This window comes from Mytilus californianus, unplaced genomic scaffold (assembly GCF_021869535.1).
Source record: "Mytilus californianus isolate M0D057914Y unplaced genomic scaffold, xbMytCali1.0.p SCAF_6, whole genome shotgun sequence".
NCBI classification, from domain to species: Eukaryota; Metazoa; Mollusca; class Bivalvia; order Mytilida; family Mytilidae; genus Mytilus; species Mytilus californianus.
This window is the reverse complement of record NW_026262712.1, coordinates 81,510,749-81,528,694: the sequence shown is the minus strand read 5'-3', so window position 1 is coordinate 81,528,694 and position 17,946 is coordinate 81,510,749. Positions and strand designations below refer to the sequence as shown.

General features: G+C 31.7%; 1 protein-coding gene across 1 annotated transcript; it reads right to left on the bottom strand.

Moving 5' to 3' along the window:
• Positions 1 to 1,777: 1,777 nt before the first annotated feature.
• Positions 1,778 to 17,926, bottom strand: LOC127704417 (uncharacterized). Its single transcript, XM_052208451.1, has 7 exons — positions 17,856 to 17,926; positions 14,725 to 14,921; positions 10,502 to 11,782; positions 9,603 to 9,753; positions 8,828 to 8,951; positions 4,294 to 4,953; positions 1,778 to 4,170 (listed from the first exon to the last, which is right to left on the bottom strand). Exons 2-7 carry the CDS (start codon positions 14,865 to 14,867, stop codon positions 4,088 to 4,090), a joined length of 2,442 nt encoding a protein of 813 aa, XP_052064411.1. The 5' UTR covers positions 14,868 to 14,921; positions 17,856 to 17,926; the 3' UTR covers positions 1,778 to 4,087.
• Between the last annotated feature and the right edge of the window lie 20 nt (positions 17,927 to 17,946).

The following is a 17,946-nucleotide window of genomic DNA, read 5'->3' as shown; positions in this document are numbered from 1 at the left end:
ATTTAAAACACTGAACATTTGCATCAAATAAGGTAAATATATGTATGAATAATTATATTATCCAAATATGACGTTTAGGTTGAATTCTTCTCCTTAATGACAATAACATTGAGGTAAAAATCTACATACCTTTTTTATTTACAAACAAGATATACAAATCATAAAAGTTTTGAAAGCAGCAGTACAAACTTTTTTTCATCAAGTACAGTAAAAATAATAAAATGATACAATTGTCCAAAATATTTCCATGTAGATACATATAGAACTATCTATAGTTTTAAATAAAAAGAGTCATGTATTATAAATATATAAAAAACATAAAAAAAGCATACAGCTATATCACATTAATATCAAAATTTATCCTTGTCAATAAAAAGAGGTACAGTAAGGCAACTTTTGATTTCAGAATGAACCACAAGTGTTCATTCTCGTGTAAAAACATTTAAAATTTGTAAAAATAATGAAATGCATATATAAATCTGAAAATTCAATATATCACAAGAAAACAGTCGTTTTGCATGTATCTACTCAAGTTTAATCTATCAAGATAGGTTACATCAAATTACACATTTTTTAAATGATCACTTGTTGAATAATATATATATATATATATATTTTCATAAAGATATCACAAATCAAAAGATTTAACCAGATAAGGATTGATACAGACAAGAAAACGTACTGACCTCATCCTATCATCTGTAGGAGTATTAAATAAATTATACTAATGTACTCGTAGCCTAAGAAACAATATTTCTTTAAAATGGAAAAGGCATTTTTTAACTCAAATATATTTTCAAAATAAATGGCAAGAAGATCTAAATTGCATTACTTAAAGAATTAAATAACATAAAAAATTATATAGCTAAATAATAATGCTAAAACTAATACATGGTAAAATATTTCTATAATTGCTAATTTTCCATATATATGAACAAAAAAAATTTCAACTTTGAGCAACAACAAAAACCTGGCCTTCTGTAAATTAAGGGAAGCACATTAAACATTGTCTCAATGTACTAAGGCAAATGGAGATTACAGCAAAACTTTGAGCAGCCTCATTCAGATTACATATATGTAGTACAACCATTTGGGCAATAAATTTTGCTGTTATAAATAAAAAAAAACATAACAGATAACTAATATTTCATTTCAAACTTATAATATCACAAAAATCAAGTAAAAATCTCTCTAAAAATTAAAAAAAAAACCACATAAAACTAATCTACTGTTTAGAAAAGAGTAGTCTGTATTCATATTTGAATAAGACTAAACAAGAAATGAAGATTATTTCTGGGATATGACAGGTGATATTCGTATAAACCCCTGTTTAGAAATTATTTCTGCCAAATTTATATGAGTTTAAATTTAAATATGAAAGGAATTGATAAATAACAACTATTATCAAGGCACAGTTACTTCCCATAGGAATTCCGGTTGTCTTTTAAAGAGATGTAAAATATGTAGATGTGCTAGCTGATCTGATAGGAAAATTAACACAATTATCGTGGTAAATTTTAATATCTACAGTTAAAGTAATCGCTTTGTGTCCAAGTGAATTTATAAATAGCCATGCAGTCCAAGTGTAGTATCATAATTTGATATTCTATCTGATATTGTTAAAATCCTTTCTTGTTAGGGAAAAAATTATCCTATTTTTAACTCCTCCAATAATCAAGTAAAAGGCCATAATTATCAGCCTCGAATATAGTTTTTTGGAAATTTTGACCAAGTGTTTGAATAGAAAATATAATATATATTAAGGGATACTTCAATCACTGTACCTCCTGAGAAAATATGGCATTTGATGTCAATACACTCAACAAACTGTCATTTCCATTCATAGTCAAAGTAAGTCCCTGTAAGTTACATTGTATATTCTTAACTACAGGTTTAGAAGAACATTTCAAAAATTTTAAATAGATGTATTTTCTATTACATTAATTTATCACAATGTGCATAAAGTACCTATCGCAAAAAAAATTAAAAACAACACTTAATAAATTTCCTGCATCTGAGGAGCTTTTCTGGATTTAAATTCATCGAGACCGCACAAAGCAAAATATTTGATAGCCAATGAAACCTCAGTCTCTTAATAACTTCTAAATTATTTCTAAAGTTCTAAACAAGTATTTCAAGTGCATACATTGTAACTGCAACATTATAATTTATTATGTTTATTAGATGTCAGTTTGTGTAGATTTTGAAAAAAATATATATATATATATACATTTAATAAAATATGTGAATCTTCAAATAATGCAATGTATAAGCAGATATGGTTAATCTAATGTTTTGATATGGGAAACCCAAAATATCACTCAAATAAAAAAAAATATTTAAAGCACGCTTCATGGGAACAATAAGTTTAAAAGAAATTTTTTTTAAAATGAAGTTAACACGTTTTTGGTTTTGTCTGATTTTAAAACACAACTTAACAGTGTGTTTGCCTTTGAGCATCACAGAAGCAACATTGCTATGAAGAGTAAGTATCAGGTAAAATTCTTACTTTTTAGGTATTATCTTCTAAGGAATTTCATTTTGTTGTTTGAATCTGGTGTAACCAAATGGTTAAAGAGAGATAACAATAATATTTACATTTACATTTAAAGGACATGCTTAAGCTGCTCAACAACTTAAAAATACAACTATTTTATCTTTCAGTTCAAACATTAAAATTAAGGAATAATCAAATTAAAAAAAAATTCAAATCATGATTGAGTGAGACAAACATATTTTTTTATTGTTGTCTACATGACATTACTGTAAATTCAGAAATTATTGTGAGGTTTTTATTAATGCGAATAATGCGAGTGGATGAAGATCGCAATAATAAGAACTCTCAGTCCGAAATCTGATACTTATATATGTATGCAGATTTTCCTGAAATCACAATAATAAATCTCACATTTTAGTCAATTTTTTAAAAATTGCAAAATTAAATGCACGCAATAATTTCTAAATTTACAGTACATACGTAATAATGTAAAATGACATTCTTAACCTGCTCAACCTTCCTGGATATAAGTACAGTGAAACCAGAAAATCCACTAAGGGGAGAGCAACAAAGCGGTCTCATAATACAGTTTTTTGCTGAATACAGGTGGTCTCTAAAGCAGGCTTGACTGTACTTGGAATATCCATACTTTTACTGGCCTATGCAAAAAAAGGAACCAAAATACATTGTTTCAAAACTAAACAAATATTGTGACCTCATTGTCCACAGGTATTAGATATATATAGAAATAAGAAGATGTGGTATGAGTGCCAATGAGACAACTCTCCATCCAAGTCACAATGTGTAAAAAGTAAACAACTATAGGTCAAAGTACTGCTACTGTGACTTCATTTATTACTCAGCAACATTCTTCTTCCGATTTTTTATTTTTTGATTGAGAATAAATATCCTTTGAGGGTTTTCAGGAATAAAACCATTTCATAGAAATCAATATGATCTGATATATATTTATATAGTTGTATAAATGTATATATATTTTTTAGAAAGCAACACACAACATTCAATTTACCTAGGTATGAATCAGTTCTAAAATAAACAGATGTGGTTACAAAGTATAATCATGAAATTGCCTATGAATATAGCTTTAACATGCTGAATAAGTGTTTTAAAACAACAAACTTCATAATTTACACAATATTTAGCTACAGATGTACACAAGCTACATGTATCTTTATCTTCCAACAGAAACCCCACCAAATATGCCTTGTTTTCATATGTAGAATTATATCAAAATTAATAAAGACATAATAATGTAAAAGTTATACTGAAAGACAGAAAAATATCTATTTCTCTCTATGGATATGACTAAATAAATGTCCTACTTACACATGCACATTAAGTACATTGATGTATGAAAAACAAAAAAATAATGCTGTGCATGTGTTAATAGGTTAGTAGTAATACTTTAAAAAACAAAGAAAAAAAGAAACTTTAAGAATTTCGTAAAACCTAACAGACAAAAAGGTTTTCCCGTTCCATAGAGAAAAAAACTTGAATACCAGGATAAAATACAATTGTTATTTTACTATTTATAGTAAAAGTGTATATTGTTTGTAAATATTCCTGCATTTAGCCACCACAACCACCACATCCTCCCCCTCCGCAGCCACCACCACCACAACCACCACCACCACAACCACCACCATCACCCCCTCCACCACTATCACCCCAGCCACCGCCATCACCTCCTCCACCACTATCGCCCCAGCCACCACAATCACCCCCACCACCCGAGTCCCAGCCACCACCACCACCTCCATCATCCCCTCCTCCACCAAATCCCTCACCACCACCACAACCACCACACCCTCCACAGCCCCCACCATCCCCATCTCCCCCATCACCATTGCCTCCATCACCATCTCCACCATCAGTATCACCATTGATGTCTCCATCTGTATTACCATCACTACCAAACCCATAACCACACCCATTTCCACAACCATCCAAATCAGTCCCCCAATCAGATCCAGAATTGTCACCTAAATAGAGAACTGTGGCTCCACCCATATAACATGGATAATATCTTCTACCATATTTTTTCCTAATATGATGGTTAGATGGTGTGGCAATAGCCATTCCTGCTGCTGTAAACATTGCAACTTTCCCAACATTTAATGTTTGAATTCTTCTTCGTCCTCTCATTACAACTTTGTCCTCTTGCTGTCCTGGTTCCCAATCATTTTGGTGTGGTTGACAAAGCACATGTAGAAGGGAAACACTGAATGACACTGCAATATGCTCTGCAATGGTCTTACTATCTGGCTTGGTCAGAATTGTACCATTGACTAGGTCAACCTCTGTGTCATCAATTGTAAATTTGTAGGAACCAAGGGAATAAGAATTTCGCAGATCTAAGTCTATCCATGACTTGCTGGTCATCTTGTACAATTTAACCTTCAAATGACCTGGATCACCAGAAATACCACCACTCCCTGAAAAACCAATAGTTTATGTTACTCTGTGATATTCTAAATTGTACACCTTCACAGTGTAGGATTTACAAATGTATATATTCATTCATGGTATTGCATTACTAATTTATATCACATGGTGTCTGGTGGATAGTACTCTCATTGGCAGTTATACCAAATCTCCTTATTTTTACACTAAATAGCATTACCATGATTACCACTCTCAGATTATAAAAATATATTTGTTGGGAGTTTAACATGTAGTATTGGAACATCTCAATCTGAAAAAAATCTTATTAAACTAGAGGATCTACAGAGCCTGTGTTGCTCACCTGCATCTTCAACAATGGCCATTTTTTAGTAAAAACCATCATTAAAGGGGAATAACTCTTTTAAGAGCTAACTGACAATTTCAGTCATTTGACATATTTGTAGATCTTATCCTGCTGATAAGTTTTTCCTTTTTAAAGTTTCAATTTATCTATAATAGTTTTTAAGATAATAGGCAAAAAATGCAAAAAATGACTTATATGTGGATCTTGTGTCGCTGATCATTTGTGCTATTTAAATTTCTATCTATCTATTACAGTTTCAAGATGATACGCAAAAATGGGAAAAATCGTCATTAAAGAGCAATAACTTCACTAAGGAGTCGACTTACAATTTCAGTCATGTTTGACTTATTTGTAGATCTTGTCTTGTTGATCATTTTTGCTATTTTAAGTTTCTATTTATCTAATATAGTTTTAAAGATATTAGGCAAAAACACCAAAAAATTAATAAAAATCATCATTACAGGGCAATAACTCTAATAAGGAGTCGACTGAAGATTTGGGCCATGTTGACTTATTTGTAGATCTTGTCTTGCTGATCAATTTTGCATTTTAAAGGTTTTGTCTATCTATTATAATTTTCAAGATAATAGGCAAAAATTTTAAAAGTGGTAAAATTCATCATTTAACATGTTTAAGGGCAATAATGCATATGAGAAGTTGTCTCACAGTTTTGAAGGAAATAAACAATAGGTAGAGCTCAACATTCTGAACATTTTTGCCCCGTCAGATTTTCTCTATTCATTGCGGTTTTCAAAATAATAGGCAAAACTTGCATTTTACCCCCTATGTTCTATTTTTATCCATGTCGGCCATCTTGGTTGGCAAGCGGGGGTCATCGGACACATTTTTTAAACTAGATACCCCAATGATGAGTTTAGCCAAGTTTGGTTAAATTTGGTCCTGTAGTTTCAGAGGAGAAGATTTTCGTAAAAGTAAACAGACGACGGACAACTGACGCCAAGTGATGAGAAAAGCTCACTTGGCCTTTTAGGCCAGGTGAGCTAAAAAACACATAAAAAATACCCATCTGACAGGTGAATATTTTTGTAGATACTTTTTCCATGAACATTTTAACCAGGGCTTCCAAAACGGTCATATATTCCGGACTTGACCGAAACTTTCATAAAAAGACCGGCTGCTCTCAGCCTCAAACGGTCAAATAGAATTGGTGTGCCACATTTTGTTATTCAAGGCATTTTCATGAAACGGTCATTTCAATTTTTACCAACTATCGATCGATAAAAATGTCCGTTTGGGGCTTTGGGCATGGCCGTTTGGGCATTTTAGTTTATAATTGTGGCAATCTATTTCACAAAGATATTTCGGTCATAATTGGGTTTAATAAAACAGAAGCAGCATATTTCAGATACTTTGAAGTGTCTCAGTTAGTCTAATCCTCTGGGTACATAAATGTACGGCTTGGTCTTTAGCTTGTGTACATCAATAAAAAGTAGAAAAAACACGTTTTCTTTTATTTAAATAACAACAAGCTGTCAAACAATTATCCCTTCAATAAGTTATATTGAAGCCATAAATCATTCACTGATTACAGGTTTGTTACCTTTGATGAGGTGTCCTTAGCTTATCTTTATCAATAGAATTAATGATGCATAACAATGTACATAAAGGTAATCCCGTAAACGAGGTCAAACATGTAAGCGTGTATGGAACAACATCCTATTTAATTACGCTTTATAGATATTATTTTAAATGAGCATTCAGTTTTAAAAGTATCCTGATATTTAAAAGTTATTCTTCAAATAAGGATATTTATAAATGAATAAGTATGATATATATTATTTTATTTAACACTGTACATCGTGTTAAATACTGGGGTACTCTCAAGGGGAAAATTTACTAAAATATATAGGAAAAACCAATGGACAAATTTCAGTCAATAAATGATTTAACTAAGTTAAATGGTGCCGTGATCACTTCTAAATTATATCAAGAGAACAATGCCTGCTCCGAATTTATTCAGACAATTTCCGATGTTATAGAGAAAGAGGTGATGTCCGACGTAAAGTTAAGTCCCGCCGTGGGAATTATGATCGACTAAGGTGTAGTCTAGGTATTGACGCTTTAGATCAACTTATGAGGATAAGCTTAGTAGGTGTAGATGTTAAAGACTTTGACCCTGTTCCTGCTATCCGCAAATGGCAATCCGTTCGTAACCGCCATGTTTATCAGAACAATGCATTTAGCAAGCTCATGAATGTAAAATCTTTAATTAGACTAAATGAACTCTAATCTTGTGCTGTGATCTGTGCTTCTTTTCAATGTGCTCATTGTAATATTTATTGCGTGTGTTTGTCAGCATTGTGCTCTTCTGACATTTTATTGTTGTTATATGCTTACATAAAATATCATGTTGTTATTCATTAAATTATTTATCAACTGAGTATGTTTTTATTTATTCCTTATTTTCTAAATCAGGTTGGGAAATTGTACAAAGACAAATGTTATCACTGTTCAGTAGATTTTACACGGTTTAAAACAATATCCTTCATCGGGCCTCCTCAATGTTATCTATAAATACCGCATCAGTTGTAAAAGTCACGTGGTCAGGTAATAAATACACAAAAAGAAAAGTATCACGTGTATTGATGATCAAGTTGTACTGCAATTAAAGCCAACATCAACAGTTTCAAATAAGATGGCCTTAATTTACAAAGTGTTAAGTACTCACAGAGAGAAGATAGATTATATAAACAGAAACAAAAACATGAGAACAGTCAGGTACTGAAGCTGATTGATGCAATGATGGTTACTGTATTACGATACACAGAAAAATGACACAATACCGAGGATAATATTTTATTTATTTTTAGAATGAAGAAAACAAAACAGTTATAAATAATTTTATTGCATATAACACTACTAATTATTTAGACACATATATCAATTTATGCATCCTCTCAGTTACATTTAAGTATCCAGCTGATCATTGACCGTCATAAATAATTCTTTGAAAAATGTCCGGCTGTCGTCAGGAAATTTTGGAAGCCCTGATTTTAACATTTTTTATGAACATTTCATTTGAACCACTTGCATTCAGTATAATACTAAATTGAATATACCTTAACTTTTGCAATTATGGTATATTACAACATTAGAAAATTGTATTACAGAAGAAAACTAAGGCAAATTGTTTTTTTCTCGTGATGCTTTAAAACAAAAATTCAACTACTGGCAGTTTCGTTATAGCAACATTTTAAAAATCTAGGATGTTCACTCCTCATGTTTTTAACTTTTCATGAATATTTAGAAACAACTGTATCAGAAAGCTCATGAAAATGAGAAGTTGCTCATGGTGTTGTGTGTGTGCCTACATGCAGTAATGTTGATTTATATGAAAAATTCCATCCTCATAGGGTATAAAACAAAATCAAAGAATCAATAAATAGGACGTGTTACTGCCCTGCAGATCGGGAAATTGTTTACCAGTTAGATCTCAACATTATAAATGTCCAAACCAAATATCAAATCATTCCCTACTGCAGAGTATAATGGTTTATAACAAGATGTTGAACTATGTTGTCAATTAGATAATTACTTACTTCCTCGTCTAAACCCTGACCACTGTCCAAGTGCAATGCCCCAGTCACCATCATTGTTCTTGATTAAAATAGCTCTTTCAAATTTTACAGGGTCAAGGGTCACACACTTCTTATGATCTGCTACCTACATACATTTTGTAATCAAGTTAAACATTTAACAAATATAGTAATGTTGGATGCAGATTTTTTTTATAAATTCTGTAAAATAGACTCAATACTTTTACTTCAGATATTTTACAACTTGATTATTGCACAAGCCTATACTTGAAGACTAAAAGTTAACTTACAATGCCTGGGATTTTTGTGTAGTCGGGTTGCTGTCCTATTGGCCTATAACCAATATCTCCGTTTTATAATAATTGTTGTTCATGCCTTTTTCATTTCAAGAATGTAACTGTAGGCTAAATTGAATAGTTGTTTGTCGAATAAGTTCCTGAGACCTGGCTGAAGATGAGCATGTACATATATTCATGATATACAAATGTGTATGTCAAATGTTCTCAAGTAGTCGACTTTTACTTTTGTGCATTTTCTCGTACATTTCTGATGTCACAATGCATAGGTTATAAAAAATCACAGTAAGAGTCCATTGTTTAATGACATAATTTACATGGATTGATCTTGGGTCAACCATTGTAACTCATTCATAAAAAAGAATTGGAACCTAATTGATAATTCCCATAAGTTTTTATGAAAAACCTAAAGAGAAACATTTAGCCTTTCTGTTATCATAAATTCCTTGTCAGGTACATGCATGAAGAACATTTTTTTTTACCTGTGAATAAACTGGTAGTTGGTCAGATCCAATCAGCTGGCAAACAACACTAAGCTTATCCTTACAGAAAACATGTATGGCTGACATCAGTAATGGGATACTGTGTATAATACGACATGTAAAGGTTACAGCTCCTGTCATGTTGACAATTCTGAAAATACATGTAACGGTTACTGATAATCAAAGATATATCTAGCTCTGAATAAAAAACCATTTAAAAATGAAAAAAATAGATATATGATGTGTGTTTTGCTCTACCAACTGAATAAAAGTAGATTATATTGAAGACTATTGAAGTATCTGTACTGTTAGTCAGCACTATGAAAGGCATTTAGTCACACTATGAAAGGCATTTATACAGCAATCAAAATGTTTTCCCCAAAGTTGATTTGCACACATGTGTGGATACCAACTTTCTATCATGCCAAATGGTTGCAGAATTGTATTTGTATTGGTCTTTAGAAAATGTTGTGGTTGTGTGTGATAGACAAGTCGAAAATCAGCACAAAACTAAAGAGCTACGGTTTTGCAGCACACCGAAAGTTGGGAATATCTTTTACAAACTCTTACTTTAAAAATCAGATTAACGCTTGATATACTAAAAAGCTTGAAAAGATGCTTTTGAGAGTAGAATTTTCCCAAGTCATATTTTTTGTTGAAAAAAAAAAAATAATATGATGAATATATATCTTAGAAAGAATATTTTCATAATTATTATTAGGACCACAATTAAGAATAATTTCTACCTGTACCTACAACACTTATGGAAGATCATGAAGATGTTTGAAATTGGTTTCAGTCATTTGCAAAGTTGCTAGGTGCACTGGATACCTACATCATGCATCTTTTCAGTTATTTTGGTAGATTTTACAAAACTATTGTGATTTATAAATTCATACTTGTGAGATGCAACTGAGCAGACATTATCTGTACCCTCAGGTAGGTGTGGCAATGTAACAGGTCCCCACAACTGTTCAATGTACTCAGGCATGACACAGGACTGGAAATCCCCCATGTGTAATGTTAATACACATGTACTGAGTGATGTTACTGTTATACCATACTTCATCTCCAGCAATGAACCATCAGAAAGATTGACAATTGTGTCTTCATAAATTTTCTCATCCAATGTCATACATTTTGCCAGTAATGGATTCATTTCCATTTGCCCTTTGACACTCTCTTTAAAGATTCCAATTTTTCCAGATTGCTTGACTTTAACAGTGATGATATCACAAAATCTGGAATCTATATCAAAAACTGATATGTTATGGGTCTCTTTTGTCCATCTGTTTTCCTTTGTTGGCTTTTTCAACTTCATCAGATCAATTCTGATCCCAGAAGTAAATTCTGTACATAATTTAACACCACATATTTTTTTCTTCATACTATTTGCTGATTCTCGTACAACATCTATGCTTAATATTTCAATGTTTGCAATTTTGTGACTACTTTGAAAAACAACATCTTTTGAAACATTGTTAAGCTTTCCATTTGGAGGTAATCCCCTGTACATAGAGGCTATATTAGTAAATTTTTCATTAAACAATTCCTCCCACATATTCTGAGTTTCAGACATGGACCGGCACAATTTTGATCCCTCAGTTCTATCATTGACTGAATCGTCATGGTTGAAGTGCTCTCCAAGTATTAACATTGTATCTGATTTGTATGACAATGGATAAAGCTGATGGGTATGCCATATCAAGTCAATGTCATAACAAGGCACGATAAAACTGTCTGGATAACATCGTTTCATGTGTAGAAACTTCTTGTATCGAATAAGACTGCTTTCCAGAAATTTGTTATCAGTATAATGAGGTAGGGATACTTGATAATAAAACAATCTCTGTCTGCAGACAGCAGCTTCCAAATCATAAGTCAGACATGAAACAAAATCTGATGGAATTTCAAAGGTCATGGGATCATGGTTATAAAATGGTGCATAAGGATACATCTGTTTCCACAGTTGTTCGGCAGTTTTTAATCCTTCTATTCTCTCCTGACCAACCATAAGCTTGTAGCTCAAAATTTTTCCAAATATTTTGTTGCAGTCTCTGGCATAAGACAATGGTGATAGCATGTGACAATGCCATATCCAACATATATCTAATGGCGCTGCTACATGTTGGTGGTCATGGTTATTGACAGCTAACAAGGGAAGCCAACATTTTTCATATCTGTAAAATAAAGATCAGATGTATTAATAGATGACAGGGGTAGTCAAAGCAACTCACATTTATGAAACATAAAAATAAATGTGGATAGTGTCCACATGTGGACACAGATGATGCCCCCGCTTGCATATCATATAGTTATAAAGGGACATAACTGAAGAACGGTAAAACATGTAAAAGTGACGCTACCCAAATTTGAACTTGATCTGAGTTTTGTGGTAATAAGCATTGTGTGTAAGTCTCATAACATTTGGTTGAGGCTAACTTAAGTAGAGAACAGAAACTAAAAATTCAGCAATTTTTCTATTTGTAAACATGCATAACTCTAGAACAGTTGTGTATAAGTTTTATAACATTTGGTTGAGACAAACTAAAGTTAGAGAACGGAAACGAAAAATATGTTTATAAACGGACATAACTCAAGAAAGGTAAAAGTGTCGCCACCAAATTTCGTACTTAATCTGTATTATGTAGTAATAAGCATTGTGTATAAGTTTCATAACATTTGGTTGAGGCAAACTAAAGTTAGAAAACAGAAACAAAAAATTTGTACTTGATCTTAGTTTTGTGGTAATGAATATTGTGTATAGGTTTCATAATGTTTGGTTGAGGCAAACTTAAGTTACAGAATGGAAACTAAAAATTTTGCAATCTTTCAATTTATAAAGGGACATAACTCAATAATGGTTAAAGTGACACTACCCAAATTCAACTTGATCTGTGTTTTATCAATGGAAGTCAAATTTAAACATTGCATTGTATAAAGCATTGATTGTAGTTGATTCAACTATAATCATGGACAAAGGAAGATAACTCCAATTCTAAAAATTACTTGATATTTAGAAATAATTAAAAATTTTGCAATTTTTCGATTTTTAAAGGAGCATAACTCTAGAACTGTTAAAGTGACGCCACCAAAATTCATACTTGATCTGTGTTTTGTGGTAATAAGCATTGTGTATAAGTTTCATAATATTTGGTTGAGGCAAACTGAAGTTAGAGAACGGAAACTAAAAATTTAGCAATTTTTCCATTTGTAAAGGGGCATAACTCTAGAACGGTTAAAGTGACGCCACCAAAATTCAAACTTGACCTGTGAATTGTGGTAATAAGCATTGTGTATAAGTTTCATAACATTTGGTTGCGGCAAACTCAAGTTAGAGAATGGAAACCAATTTTGGGACGTACGGACGTACGCCGGCAGGGGCATAAATAGCTAAATAAACACATGTATAGATATGCATGCAAATAAATTATCAAATTAACAGACAACTAACAATTAAGAAAACTTAAAACCTATGAATATCTGTAATATAAAGATGAGAATTACCAACAGATCCAGTAAGTACATATAGGATTTATTGTCAGCTATATTGTAACAGAGGCAGCATATACCTGATATATCCCTGTTGAATAAATTTGATAAAAATCTGGCATGAAGTGTACACATTAGAGTTGGTTGACCGTTATGGAATATCCATTTCACAGATGATAGCGGATATGTTTCTAATGTCGTAACTACATGTACAATCCTGTTCCCTTTTCATGAATGTGACCTACCGAATTAGACTATTTACTGGGTTTGTACTAACATGAGCAGTATGACGGGTGCTACATGTGGAGCAGGATCTGCTTACCTTTCAGGAGCACCTGAGATCAGTCCCAGTTTTTGGTGGGGTTCGTGTTGCTTAGTCTTTAGTTTTCTATGTTGTGTTTTGTGTACTATTGTTCATGTCTGTTTGTCTTTTTCTTTTTTAGCCATGGCGTTGTCAGTTTATTTTCGAATTATGAGTTTGAATGTCCCTCTGGTATCTTTCGACCCTCTTTTTTAGAGCCTTTACAATGCAATTTTCCATATAATTAATTATTTCCAAGGGCATTACTCTTTTAAAAATAATTGATCTGCACTAATTTTCGAACTATCTGAAACATTCCTGATATAAAGATACCATATAAGCTTTATAAAAATCTGGCAAGAATTGTACATCTGAGAGCGCTAACAAGACTATTTAGACAGATGAACAGATGAACAGACAGACACCCGGTATTTCTATGTTTTATGCAACGTATCCCATGGGGGGGGGACAATAAAGATTAGAGTTACCAACAGCCGAAATGACAGTTAAAACATCTCAGATCTAGTATGTAGTGTAAATACATATAAGATTAATGGAAAGCTAATGTACTCTTCAACTCCGTACTTTATTTGGCCTTTTTAACATTTTTTGGTTCGAGCGTCACTGAGTCTTTTGTAGACGAAACGTGCGTCTGGCGCAAATACAAAATTTCAATCCTGGTATCTATGAGTTTATATACATGTAGGTATTCATTAAACCACTTAAATCTCTGAATAAAGATAAAAGTTACCTACAAACAACACTGGCAGCAAAAACTAGCATCATATCTATAAAATCAGAGAATTTACATCATGATATAAGTGTAGTACACAGTTACAGGTATATTTAGACAGCACAAGCTAAAAAGCTCATACATCTATTGAAGATCATCGCTGTTACTGACAGCTGACACGGAAAGGCAAGACCCTTAAAGCTCTCACATATATAAAATCTCTCTTGGATTTGTAAATAAGGATATATGTGTAACAGACAGGAAAGAGGAGCAGACAACTAAATATGAAACCTTTTGTCAGATAAAGGTCAGACATACAGAAAACTAACGGGGGAGTCAAAAAGCCCCTCATTTCTGAAAAATAAAGTTTCCAGTTACTGAAAATAACTACTGCCAGGGAGAAGCCAAAAATATCTCATATCTGTAACCATGGCAAAATAAAAATCAAGTTATTATGTCTATAACGTCAATAAGGGACAGTCAACACTTACTTCTAATATCCACAGACTCTTATAATAATTTCTACATGTATGCTTTAACAATTATAATATGAAATTTGTTAAAGGCTACTGCTTTTGTTACAATATAAAATTTACCTAAAAATAGCTTGTCTAACAATCTCCCCTTCATAAAGATTTGCTTCTTTGTCAACAAGATGCAGGAACTCTACTTGTTTTTTGGCTGCCTCTACCAAATCAACATCAAATGCTATATCTTCATGTCTTAAATTTGAAGTCATCTTGATTGGTTTTACACACTAATTAATGCTGTATTATCTGATTTCAAAATCATCCTACAAAATAGAATTATTGCACATATACACAAATGGTAATCAAATCACATCTCCTTATTCATCTATATACAACCAGATAGGAACCCGCCAATATGAGGGTACAATAAATGCTTTAAATAGATACTTATGCATACAGTATACATGTATATAGAGTACTCTGCATACATTTGTTTATTAAGACCATTTAATCCTTTTAAAACAATGAAAACAGAACTTGTCTACCTAACAAAATCTAGCTAGACACTGCAGAAGACAAAATGTACAACTATATTGTTATTAAGTGAACAATTTCCCTGTTTACTCAGTAAACAAATCTAACAGGGATGTCCTGTTACATGTAAATGCTTTAAAAACTTTATGTGTTCCTATTACATATATATTTTGTAAAAAAAACATCGGGCCACATTAAACTAAATGTTTTCTCTGTTATATAAACTTGATCAAGAAAAATGCTTTAAAAGTGTTAATTAACTATTATATATTTGTTATTTCAAAATTTTAGCAACTTATAATTAACAATGAATGTAATCTTGAAAAGTTTTCTATAAAAAGTCATCCTCAGGTCATCACCTATAAACTGTCAAGGGCATCATTGAAACAGTTGATTTTTTTTAATTACACCTTATGTAAGAATCCTGGGTTTTGATTGGTTGATAGCCAGTGTATTTTTCACCAATTTACTTTTATCAAATAAATATTGTTCATTTTTAAACAGCGCCGGGGTATATGCAAAAAGGATATGCCTTTTTTACCCTCTCTGCCGTGGTATTTGCCAAAAAATACTCTATCCGACTGGACGCTTGTAATGTCACGATCATCAATGGGTTTTATGTCACGATCATCAATGCGTTTTGTACGTTAACATTTGGTGTAATTAAACAGATATAGCATGTTCTTGAGGGGTATTTGCGAAAAATACCAGTCTTGAGAATGAATTTCCCTCGCCTTACGGCTCGCGAAATTTAACATTCTCTCGACTAGTATTTTTCGCAAATACCCCTTCTTAACATGATATATCTGTTCATAAATAACTTCAAATGGTTACTTGTTTTTTTATTATTAAATAACTGGAAAAGGTATCTTCTGTTATAATGCAAAGTAACCAAAGGCAGTTATTAATTTGGGGCTTTCAAGGGACATAACTCCAGGAAATCTTGAAAATAAAGTTTTAGTTTTAGTTATTCATAATCCATTGTCAATATTTATCGGGAAATTAATTCAATGTTTATTTCTTTTAATTAGTATCTGATCTACATTTACATGTATAGACATACACAAATGTATAATACTTATACTATTTGATTTTATAGGTATTTTCAAGATCTTCAAGATAATGTGGCTATAATTGCACTGTCAATGATGATAATATCATGAATGTGTCTGAAATATAACTTTAATTTAATATCCCAAGGGTGTTGGTATTTAGAGACTTTGCAAGTTCTTTAGTTACTATGATGGCATTGGCATGGAATATAATAAAGAGATGAAGTGTCAGTCCACATGGAATAATTCTTGGTTTAATGGGGGAAAATATATGAACTGAGAATGGTTTATTGGGGGGAAATATAAGAACTGAGAAATCAAATACAGAAAAATTGTCAAAAATATCCAAAACTTCAAAAATTAAGCTATAACTACAACTTACTGAAACCAGTTAATTAAAAATAATCGTTTTCAATGATGTCCCTGACTGTCAACTCAATCTAGATTTTGACCTTGCCTATACTACTTACTTGTTTATTCATTAGTCCCCTAGTTATATATAGCCTACTATGTGCAAGTCTAACTACATGTATGTATAATAGTTAGAAGTTTATTGATATTTAAAATAAGTATTTTTCAGCACTTGATTTGTGTTGATGGTAAAAATGGCAAATACCATATGTCATGTATGTCATAAATGTGCGTTTCTTCATTATTTGATTTTAAAAAATTTTGGAAACTTTTTTCATTGTCTATCCTTGTTTAAAAATTACTTTGGAGACTTGAAAAATATTCATTTTATTTATTTCAACATGTTCAGCTGACAACTGACAGCAGATCTGTAAATTTCAACATGTTTAATATTTTTATAAAAAAAAATAGCTTTTAAAAATTGGCAGTACTAGTTTTTTTATGGATGTGTTTTAGTGTTTATGAGTATTTTATGCCTGTCTAGCTCAAATATGTACATAACATGTTAAGGTTTTTGAAAATAATGCAATGATGCAAAATAACTCAAACTAAATCAAACAATGCCTAATCTTAGTACATTGTTGTTCCATATCTATAACCTGCAGAACCACTAAAGATCACTAAAGGAGAAATATCTTAAGTGAGGAGTCAAATCATATTCTATTATTAGTTGCTGCAGATCCATATTTGTTTATGACTGTACCCAACTATTAAGGTGAAAATAGTACTATGTCACTTTTATCATACTTCAAATTTGCTTAGACATGTAATAAACCAAAGTCTTTCACATATAAATGCCTAATTTTGTGTATGTATAATGCATTCTTATTGTTTTTATGGTGTGTAGCTACATGTTTTTATCATGTTTATATCAGAGACACATATATATATATACACATGTCTGTATATATTCAGTCAAGGATTTGTATACAAATCCTTGATTCAGTCAATATAGCTCTTTCGATCTTGTGTTGCATAGAATATAGTTTTATAAATGCCAAATCAAAATAAAATTTGGTTATTATTATTCTGATAAAACAACTTACAGTCGTAAATATTAATGCAGAAGTATATGTCCTAGTTAATCACTAAGAGCAAGGATTTGAATAGTGATACAAATCCTTGCTAAGATGTATATATATATATAAACTAATTAGTTTCTTGCCTAATTTTGTTCATCGCTTGCAAAATACCTTCTTCGTAAGACGCATAAATAATTGACCGAACTATGAACCCACCTTCATCTGATATGATTTTTACCTGTTGCTTTATGATTATATCATGATGGATTTTTGTTTATGTCTTTCATCACCTGATCACTCATCCATGGATCAAATGTTCATGGTTTATC

Bases quoted from the DNA above. Each gene is read 5' to 3' on its own strand.
- LOC127704417 (XM_052208451.1), bottom strand. From the start codon at position 14,867: ATGACTTCAAATTTAAGACATGAAGATATAGCATTTGATGTTGATTTG. The intron at 8,952-9,602 runs GTAAAAAAAAAT...AAATGTATGTAG, and splicing joins AACTACCAGTTTATTCACAG to GTAGCAGATCATAAGAAGTG. The intron at 4,954-8,827 runs GTAAGTAATTAT...TTGGTTTTTCAG, and splicing joins GTCAGGGTTTAGACGAGGAA to GGAGTGGTGGTATTTCTGGT.